Source organism: Palaemon carinicauda, chromosome 13 (assembly GCF_036898095.1).
Source record: "Palaemon carinicauda isolate YSFRI2023 chromosome 13, ASM3689809v2, whole genome shotgun sequence".
Lineage (NCBI taxonomy): Eukaryota > Metazoa > Arthropoda > Malacostraca > Decapoda > Palaemonidae > Palaemon > Palaemon carinicauda.
In genome coordinates, this window is record NC_090737.1 from 136,314,569 (window position 1) to 136,326,037 (window position 11,469).

Genomic DNA, 11,469 nt, shown 5'->3' on the forward strand with positions numbered 1-11,469 from the left:
GTTATTCCCCATTCCTGTCTATGGCTATTTATATTCGCTACCATATAATACATCTATTAATATTCACCCTTTTCATTTTTCTCTGTGTGTAACTTTGCCATATACGGGTGTGTAACTTTAATATTTTTTGCATATTTGAATCTTTGATTAGATTTTGTTGGTATATTCATATATATTCTTGTAAGTAGATGTCGACCGAAAGTATAATTTTTGGATAATTAGTCATGCTAAATAATAATATTAATAATAATAATAATAATAATAATAATAATGAAAACTATCTTTTTTTCAAATATCAGCCGTAATCTCTCTCTCTCTCTCTCTCTCTCTCTCTCTCTCTCTCTCTCTCTTTCTTCTTAAAAGTATGATGATTTTCACGTTTAGGTAATTCAGCAAAGAAAAGCAAAAAAGCTCCTGTTGTTGCTATGCCAGATATCTCCAAATATACCCTTTAGTTGGTGTGAAGTTACGTAAGCGTTGTCTTGCTGCTTTATATTCTAAGTGCCAAAAAGATACACAAAACATGAATAACTGAACTCAGAACATTGCTCAGCTGTGGAAAAGATAAATATAAGAGAATGTCTAGTTCTGTAGTTCAATAGAATTATAGATATGAAGAGAGAGAGAGAGAGAGAGAGAGAGAGAGAGAGAGAGAGAGAGAGCCTCTGAACGACTCCGTTGTCTCGGATGTTTGTTTGGTGAGATCCCCCAAGACCTCCAATATAACAAAGCATAGTACTGTACTCGGAGAGTCGGCAAGTCCTTGAAAATATAACCACCACAAACCAACAGTGTTTTGCCTTGGCCTCCTCGCAAGGCATAGATACACCTATCGGCACTTGTGCAGTGACTGCCATCAAGCCTGGACACTCAATACCATATAGTTTTCTCCTGAGGTGCGGGAGTTATTTGATCACAATGCAATCATTAAGGATAGTGTTCACGTTATGTCTACTTTCGTGTCTTGGTTCCACTCAAGATATTATCCACGAAATTCAAAAGCTCAGTGAGGTGATCACAAATCAGAAGTCGGAGCTCATGACAAGTTTCGAAGGTATGATTGAACTCATCTTTCTTCCATTTTGTAAAAGCATAATAACCAGGAGTAATATATAATCTCATGTAAATATGTGTTTATGTATTTTGTTCCGGTCTATATAACAATATAATAAAACATAGATGTCTTAAATAAATTTTTTTATACATGCACATGCAAGCACTCAGGCATATGAGGGAAGATACCTTAACGTAGAGAAAAGGTGTGCATCGCCATAAACAGCAGAGCTTTAATAGTCAGAAGCACACATACTAGGTTGTATTGTTTTAAACGATCAGACTAAAGTTTTCCACCATCACTAATCCGAAGTGGCCAGTGCGGTGAAGAAATTAGCCAAAGTCCAGACATGAATGACTAGTCTGAGGCCTAAGACATCAGTGGATATTTATAGACATATATATAGATAGATAAATAGATAGATATGTAGATAGATAGATATATAGATATTTAAATAGGGTATTTACGCAAAGCATTTGTGTTCAGTAGATTCTCTCTCTCTCTCTCTCTCTCTCTCTCTCTCTCTCTCTCTTACATATCTTTGCAACATAAAATTTCATCAATTTTATTTCGTATTTTATCTATGACATGTTACACTCCTAGCATACTGTAATTTTTTTTCCTCAATTTTTAAATCAAGATTTTTCTTTTTTTTCAGCCATGAAGACAGAACTGAAAACTGAAGTAGAGGAGATGATCGCGGGTAAGTTGATCTGAAACGCCTTTGGAGTGATGCTTAAATGCTGGCAAGTCATAGCAGTTTTTATGATACCTTATTTTGTTTAACTTTACTCTTATCTACTTCAATAAAAAAAAAAATCCTTTGATAATAATAATGATAATAATAATAATAATAATAATAATAATAATAATAATAATAATAATAATAATAATGATAATAATGATAACATGAGTTGAAAAGAGTCTTTATTTCAAAGTCATTCAATTTATGCGAAATCATCCGTGTTTCTAGTTATATTTGTTTGGAGAATGCAACGACCAATAGTATAAGTGAGAATCTCATAACTCAGAATAAGAAAAAAATATTTCTTTTGTCATTATGGGCTAAACATTAATAGTGTTTATCGACAAAGTATTTATCGTATTCGTGGGATAAAGTGCCTTTTTCCGAATTCGGAAATCTGCTACTAAGTATTGCGCATGGTGGAAAACACCGAACCTGTCTTATTTCTTTCCTCAATGTCTTGGTTGAGACTACTGGCATAGGCATTAGTACCTACGTTTTTATTAAGCCTACGAATATCTACCTCTTTTTCAAGGGGATTGGCACCTGTGCCACTTGCTTTAAAGACCCTGCTTAGCCGAATATTCACCTATACTAACAAGGACAAATTCACGAATACTAAAAAAATCGAGAAATCATCAAAACATCACGAACTGTGATTATTATCTTTCAAAAAAAAAAAAAAAAAAAAAAAAAAAAAAAAAAAAAAGTCTTTCCGTATATTACCAAAAGGCAAATAACCCTATCCATTCCCTTTATGTTAACCCGAACATTGATTCCCTGGCGGCTATATCGATATGACAATAATGCGTCTCTGCAAACGTCTCTGTCATTTAATGTAAAACATTGCCCAATTAAGGGCCATTCACAGCAGGTCAATGGTAGAAAAATAGCACGGTAGATAATTGTTAATGATATAATCGTTGTTGGCCTATTCCTTAGAAGCAAATGCCTTCAAATAAATCAGCTTCTCATTCAGCCACAGAAACCAACAGTGAATTTTACCCACAAAAACTTTTTCCCACCTCTACCACAATACTCTACATCCCCAACAATGCATATAATTGAAAACTTGACAACGAAAAATTAATAGAGCTAGGACGACCGAACAGCCTTAACCTTCCAGTAAGTCCTTTTAGCCAAGAAAATACAGCAATTGATATAAAAGAATGCCTTTTTTTAAATTTTATTTTATGTTAGGTCGGGTCTACTTTAAAGCGAGTGTCCAAATTCTATGATTAATAAGTTAGGTTTTAAAGTCATGCTGCCCTTAAGACGTCAGTTTTCATGGAAAATAAGTAAAACTTGTCTCTTGGTCCAGATTTTGAGGATATATCTATCATATGAATAGGTTAACATTGACACTGAGTCATATCTCATACCCTACCACGAACTGCTTTTTTGCACCCAAAACAATCCACAAGCAGGCATATACTTCTTAGTGATTCAAACAAAAAGTTCCCAAATCATCACCATCATCTTCAACTGGATCAACTGTTATATTTTCCAAATTACCACATTAGCAATATTTGCATATACTGGTACACTCTAGTCCATGCTTTGTACAGGTGCACCTTTGATTATTGCATTCTACCGAACAGTTGCAATGAATCCTTTGAACAAGTGCATTTGGATTAAGGCTTTAGTGTGTTTTCAATGAAATAAGTTTGCTATCTTCTACCATCCTTACCCACTCTGATGACACCATTTTATCAGTACATCCCTTCCACTACATAAATAGGTAGTAAGTCTAGAGGGATTGAAATTTCCATACAGAGGCCGTTGTTGGAAGTTGCTTCAGTGTGACAAATATTTTAGATCTTAAATCTTTTTTGCAGAGCATATTGTAACGGATAGATGTCAGAGATGTCTTCTGATCTACATTATACAATGTAACCATTACCTTACAACTATTGGTTTTCACAATATCATTACTTTGCTTTGGTAGAGCAATGATTTTTAACCACCTTTCAATGCTTTTTTTTATTATTCTAAATATTCTGGACACCTAGTCACATCCAGTAAAGGCAATAGGTCATTACCAATTTCTTCATCAAACACCTGCTTGATTACCTTGATATTATAGATATATGATTTTGCCTTGTATTAATGGAAATAAAGTACAGTACATTAAGAAACTTTTTCATAGTAGATGGACAGGACAAGGTCTGTCTTCTCTAGTAAGTGTGGTTTCTGTGGAAGTAGAAATATTGTGTGCTACCTTTTTTTATGTCAAATTCTGCATCTATTTTTGGTTAAACAACATCACGGCCTTTCTGCTAAGTTGGTTTTATGATCAGCTGGTACACTGCCTGCTTGTTTTAGTTATTCAACAAGAAGGCCATTTATTTCTATCAAATTTTGTTACCTCAATAATGTTAACATTATTGGCATTTGCTTTCAACTTTGCCACTTATTAATACAGTCCTTTATTCTTGGTCCGGTCCCATAGCCAAAAACACAATTGTTGCTATACCACAGTGTTTGACAGCAAATGAGGTGTAATCATCTGCAATCGAGATGTGTGATCTCACTTCTGTCAATTTCAAACGATAAAGAAGAGATCCTCCATCAATTACATAGTGCACTATGACCTGAATCATTTTTTGACATCATTATGGTTAATTACTTTTTTTAAAGTTTCTAAGAACTTCTGCTAACTGCAGTTGGTTTGGTTGAGGCAAGATGTCCTTTCCTTCGAACAAAGATATAGGAAAAAATCAGAGTTCATAAGATATGACAACATCTAGCTGAAGATCACCCATCTGTGAGACTACGAGAATCCTCTGGAATAAGAGTTCTACGTCGATACTTTGATACACAGAAACTTTAGTCTTTCAATATTCAAACCCCTTCTATTATTGTAGTAGAAAACTGATAGTCTTTCCATCTTCTGTATAATATCTTTACTAATTTTAAAAAGTTAGTGAATATTAACATCCTCTTTAGCATTAACCCCTGTGATAGTGTTACGCAATAATTCATCTGCAAGAAAGGGTATAAAACCATTTATTTTGTTTTTCGACTTTACTTACGTCTACCTCATCTCTGTTCACCTGGGAAGCAGATAACTCCATCTATTGTTCACCTGTTTTGTACCTTCTCGAGGCAAGTTTTTGTATTGCAAGGCTATAAGCAGATGACAGATGGAAGATATTTCCCGAACAGTTCTCTAGTGCTCAAACTTTCCACTTCCATGCGTTAGCGACGCTTAACTTTTGAATGAGCTTATCAGTGGTTGCTTGATCATGAGATCAGAGCTAAGGTCACCTAGTTCTGGATGCTTCACCAGAATATGTAAAGCTCAGATTGGAACTACCGATATACTTCAGGGTTATCCTCATCCAATGCATGCATTTACTAAAGATATAGATAAACCTACTTTAAATAATTTGGAAGACCGGGATGTGGCAAATATTGGCAAGCTTATAGATATGGCACTTAAATGCACTTCCCAATACCCCTTTGGAGGAGCTGCAATAAGTGTCCTAGCAATACATAGCATGAGTAGCTACCTTACCCATACGTTCATAGTTTTTGAGATCCTTGTTAGTTCACCATTTTTCCGAGTTATAGTTTTGTACATTTTTTTTTTCTGGTCATGTCATCCTTAAATATGACAGTAATCATTCGAAATAAATATATATTTTTTTATGATATAAAAATAAGGTTTTTTTTCTTAAAAGAGGAATATTTAATAAAAGGAAAAACAAAGCAATGAAGTAAAATGATACCTGTATTTCATAACTCTCTCTCTCTCTCTCTCTCTCTCTCTCTCTCTCTCTCTCTCTCTCTCTCTCTCTGTATATATATATATATATATATATATATATATATATATATATATATATATATATATATGCATATATATGTATATATATATATATATATATATATATATATATATATATATATATATATATAAACAGAGAGAGAGAGAGAGAGAGAGAGAGAGAGAGAGAGAGAGAGAGAGAGAGAGAGAGAGAGAGAGAGAGAGAGAGAGACAAAATATATAATATCTCAATTGTTCTTCTATTCATTCATTTCTTACTTAATCTTTCTTTCCTTGTATTGTTACATATAATTTAAAATTAATATTCGGAATGACGTGAAACTTTTTTCTTTTTTACTGAATGTTTTTTTACACGCCCTCGTAATTTTCACAGGAGCCAAATCAGAATGGGAGACCCAGAACAACAATACCAAAAATGCTGTGGTCACATTGATGCATCTCCTCGATACAGGTCAGTTGAATTGGACTTGAAGGTAATGAGTGAAAAGACATAATACTGCCTTATTAATCTACATATCAATCAACGAATACTCGTGCATGGACAACCAATAATATATAAACACACACATATGAAGTTGAAACACAAACCCTTATATGATTAAAGTATATATATAAATTTTTGGTGTGTATATATGTATGATTGCGAGTGGTTGAGTGTATTTAGATTGATATATCTTCATGCAAGCCTTGTTAAAACATTTTTTTTTTTAAATGTTGTTTTGTATGTATTGCAGATGAATGTCTGGATATGACCCACAACTGTAGCTCTGATGCATCTTGTATAGACACTAGGGTCTCGTACAGATGTCAATGCAAGCCAGGTTTTACAGGTGATGGATATACATGTGAAGGTAAGTATAACGTTAACCATGCTTTTCGTTGAAAAAACTGTTATAAGATATTCGTATAACAGTTTTATTTGAAAGTATTTACATGAGTATTGGCGTTGACATAGCTTGAAATACGGTAAGGAGGATGGCAAGTTTAGTTTCGTTATCCCGCTAATAAAATTAATAGTTTATAAATTTGTATTTAAAGTCCTTATTTACCGTCAGTGTTATATATATACATATATATATATATATATATATATATATATATATATATATATATATATATATATGTATATATACTGTATATATACATATATATATATATATATATATATATATATATATATATATATATATATTTATATATATGTATATATGAGACTCGATCTGGGTCGTATTGGAGTTCAATCAATTTAGGAAAGCACGAATAAAGGGGGATTTCATGCACAAATAATAGCCGAGTTGATCATTTTACAGAATATATTCTCTTATATTTACAAGGGCGCTCTTAATTACGATTATGTTACGTTACTAAGAAAAAGCCCTGTGAAAAATTGTACTCGGTTTGACACACTTCTTGGCACCTGCCCTTCATCTCGTGACACGCTCTCTAGGCCTCTGAAACTAGACTGTCCCCTATGGTCTGTTTCCAACGCTCCCATGGATTGATATCGCGATGCCTGATCATTGATTGGTTGTTTTGATCCGAAAGTCTTATAACAACCAATCGGCAGAGGGTTTGGTGACGCCAAGCCTAAGCTAACCTGTAACCGTCATTTTTGTAGTGCCAACCACACTAACCGTCACTCCTCTAACAAAGAGAGAAAAATCAGTTGACACTTACCACGAACAGTTCATCACTCCCCCCCATAGATTTTACGTCCTGTAAAGTTCACACCTATTATTTTTTTTTCTGATTTTTTTTAATAAACTTTTCTATTTTTTCACTGAAACAAAAAAACTTTCTTTCTCCACTTTATTAATTTTCCCTGGGAAAAAAAAATTTCTTTCGCTTTACATTGCCGCTGAGTACCATCCTCTTCGGGTTCATGCAAAAATTTGAATCAAAATCAGAGGGCCGAGTGGCGTGTTACAATTGCAAGTTACACAAAGATGAATGTCACGCCCACAATAAGTCATACAGAAACACAAAATTCAGGTTTAATACATAATCACCGAAATTTGGAGCATAAATTCAGAAAAATAATCATGTTTTACCAACAGTTTCCTCAATGCAATAAATTTTTCATATGAACCGACAAATCATTACATATACAAAACAAAGAAAATGACAAAAAATTAAAATAAATTAAAATAAATTACTTACAATACCAACACTCTTTGACACATTCACCATCACAAGAAAACCATTTCTAACACATCCATGACACTGCAACAAGAAGCAAATTCAAACAGTGAATAATAATAAAAAAGAAAAATACTTATCAATAACTTAGCAATATTATTCCTCATGAAAAACAAAAGCATAAGTAATGATGTTCAATTCGCAACCCATGATTAGCAATTACTTCTAACAGCACTGAAAACCTCCACAGAGACAAATGAAATGTTTTAAATTCAATATAACAACATTGAAAACATACATAAAACCATTGGTAACAACAAAATGAGTACAATATAGGGTAACGAGATTTTGATTAGTTTCAACATAAACATGAATACAACAGAACTGTCTTAGTATGATAAATGATATACTCATGATATGCTCAGAACAAAACCAAAAAATGGAAAAAAACTCAATTCATCTTTTCACAAAACACTTAGAGTAACATACACAAAATAGACCCGATTCCGTGACCTCACTAGCCTTGTGTTCGACACTATCTCATGGCCAATGTCCTCTTGCACTCTCTCGTGCTCGAAGGACGGCACTGACACACGCTTGTGTCCCTTTCTCACTCTCCTACCCCCAGTAGCCAGGTAGCCCGGGGTAAGGGGGTACCAGCTTATTCAAATGCCACACCAAGTTATCCTCTCGGACTGGGCTTCCTCGGTTGCAACCTTTTAAGATAGATTCTGTCCCCTATCTGTATATCAGACGTTCGCGTTCGGAAACGCTGATAGTATTTCGTCTGATATTTCTCATTGGTCCTCAGCAAGTACTTTTGGGTTATCTGAAACACTCTCCGAGCCAAATTACACATCATCACCCGGTATTGTTCTGTGTTGTATAATGGCAAGGTGTGGGGGTCCATGACAACGGTATACGGCAGCACGGGGTCTTGCCCAAAAAGAATAAAAAATGGGGTATCCCTGATGGAGCCATTATATGCCGTACTTAGGGTGAACTCCACCCACGGCAACATGTCCACCCACTGGTTTGGGTTGTCCCACACAAGATACTTTAAAATATTTGTCACCTCTCGGTTATGGGACTCGACGAGCCCATTTGCTGATGGCTGATAAGAGGCGATATTAATGATCTATTTTCATGATCTTGGTTACCCCTTTGCACACTTCATTCACAAACTCTCTACTATTGTCACTTATCAAGGTACGTGGACATCTGACCTCACTACGAAGGAGCAAAACGCCTTCGCAACTGACACTGCGGTTTTGTCCACCATTGCATACATGTGTGTGAAGCGTGTGAATGCCTCTACAAACACACACACATACTTAAACTGCTCGTCACCGGGGGGGAATGGACCTAGGACGTCCATATGCACTCTAATAAACTTGAAATGCCCTAAGGACCATGTTCTGGCCTTAGGGATCACATGGTTGTGGTTCTGCATAGTGTTACACACATGGCACTTATTAATTAACCTAACTATGTCTTTCTTCATCCCTAACCAAAAAAATGACTTTCTGGCCATTCTCAGGGACCTCTCTATGCCTACATGTCCTGCGTAAGGACTTACGTGAATTACATGGATGGCTTTCTCTATCAAAGAGGAAGGAAGAACAACGTGAGATCGGATATCCCCTGGTCTCTTCTCATATTCATAAAATAAGATATTGTCTTCAATGAAGAACACATCCCTTCGCATGCGCAAGAAATCTGGGAGCTTGCTACTCGCATCTCTCACACAATCCTTGACCTGTTCGATCTAAGCTTCAAATTTTTGTCCAGCAACAAGCTCACCCACACTCCAGCCACATAAATCCACCACACACTCATTCACGGGGCATTCTCTCTGAGTTCACCCCGCGGAACTCCCAGCATTCACATTCTCCGGACAGCCCTCGTCCTCTCTCTCTCTCTCGCACTGGGGTTGTCAAGATCTTCCCGTTTTCTATGCGCTTTTCCAACAGGTGTATTTGAACATGAACTCCCCTGTTGTTTTTCCTTCCGCCTTACAGACCTAGTTGTTACTGCCGCTATGACGGTCCTGGAGAGAGCGTCTGCTACTTTATTTGACTTCCCTGCAATATGCTTGAAATTCACAATATCAAACTCTAACAACCGCTCAATCCACCGAGCTTGCCGAGTATTTAACTCCCCTTTTTTTAACAAGTCCCACAAAGGCCGATGATCTATAATTATTTTAATTTTATGCCCAAGCAAAAAGTAGCGGTGTCTCACCAGCATCCATAGAATTGCCAATGTCTCTCTATCGACGGTACTGTATCTAACCTCTTCTCCCTTTAAAGCTCGTGAAGCGAAACAAATAGGCCTCTCATTCCCTTCATCATCAACTTGAGAAATGACTCTGCCGATCGCGATCCAACTCGCGTTGGTCGTTACCAAAAACGGCCGGTCGAACCTTGGATAAGCCAACAGTTCGTCGCTCGTGAGTGCATTCTTTGATGTCTGAAAAGCAGCTTTCTCTCTTTCTCCCCACTGAAATTCGGGCCGCTTCCTCAATGAATCTAGCGGCCGTGCTATGTGACCAAAGTTCTGTATAACCTTACGGTAAAGCCAGCGAGCCCGAGAAAACTGGCTACTTCCTTAGCGTTTTTTGGCTCTGGAAATTCTCTGATTGCCACTACTTTATCGGCACAAGGCCTTAGGCCTTCAGGTGTTACTAAGTGCCCTAAAAATTCTACTTCTTGTTGAAAAAATTTGCATTTGTCAAAATTGATCTTCATCCCCTGACGTCTCAAGGCTTCTAACACATGTATAAGATTTTTTTTCATGCTCGTCTGCCGTATTCCCAATTACAATTATATCATCCTAGTAGAGAAAGACACTATGCCCTAATAGTGAAGCTAGTACAGACATCATCACACAAGAAAATGGACAGGAGCATTCTTCAATCCGAAAGGGAGATAATTATACTCAAACAATTGATCATCTGTTATAAAGGGCGTTTTTTCTTCACTTTCGTCATTTAAGGGAATTTGATGATACCCGGACTTTAAATCTAACGGAGAAAAAAACCTGCTTTCCCTGACTTTAAGTAACACTTCCTCGATAGAGGGCAAATGGTATGCGTTATCCTTGGTAACAGCATTTATCCTCTTATAATCTACGCATAATCAAAAAGAACCATCCATCTTACGAAACATCACAATGGGAGAGGCCCAGGGGGACTTGCTTTCTCAAATCGTACCTTGCTCTTCTAATTTATTAATTTTTCTTTCAATTGCCTCTACATGACAGACGGGAGTCCTATAAGGTTTGGAACGATTTGGGGGGTGACTGCCAGTCTCGATGTTAATTGGAAACTTTGTAATTCTCCCTGGGGGTTCATCTCCAACTGCAATTATGTCCGCAAAATTCTCTACAATATTTCCTACTCTGTTATAATAATTAATTGGGGTCGCTCCAACAGCGGTTTGACGGAGCTTTCTCAGCCTGTCCCCACCGGGACCTTGACCATGTAAAGACAAGGTCGCCAGTGTCCGTTCGGCTGTCACAAGCGAACATAATTCAAGGTCGCAGACTGACTCAGTGCCCAAGTGGAACCACTGGGTACTTACATTTATAAAGGGAATTTCGACCTTTCCTTCAGTAATGGTGGTGACTCCTGGAGACATGAAATCCTGCCACTTTTGATGTGGTTTTACATACACAAGGTCGCCTTCTCGCAGTTCTGGTGCGGGAGCCACTGATAGGGAGTAGAAGGTGTAGGGG

At 36.5% G+C, this 11,469-nt stretch overlaps 1 protein-coding gene across 1 annotated transcript in view; it reads left to right on the forward strand.

Moving 5' to 3' along the window:
* The first annotated feature begins 820 nt into the window (after positions 1-820).
* LOC137652486 (nidogen-1-like) overlaps positions 821-11,469 on the forward strand; it is a 21,694-nt gene continuing 11,045 nt past the window's right edge. The window contains exons 1-4 of the mRNA XM_068385926.1: positions 821-1,054; positions 1,713-1,757; positions 5,966-6,043; positions 6,327-6,443. Of these exons, the coding sequence (XP_068242027.1) occupies positions 919-1,054; positions 1,713-1,757; positions 5,966-6,043; positions 6,327-6,443 (376 nt within the window). The 5' untranslated portion in view covers positions 821-918. The remainder of the gene's footprint in view (positions 1,055-1,712; positions 1,758-5,965; positions 6,044-6,326; positions 6,444-11,469) is intronic.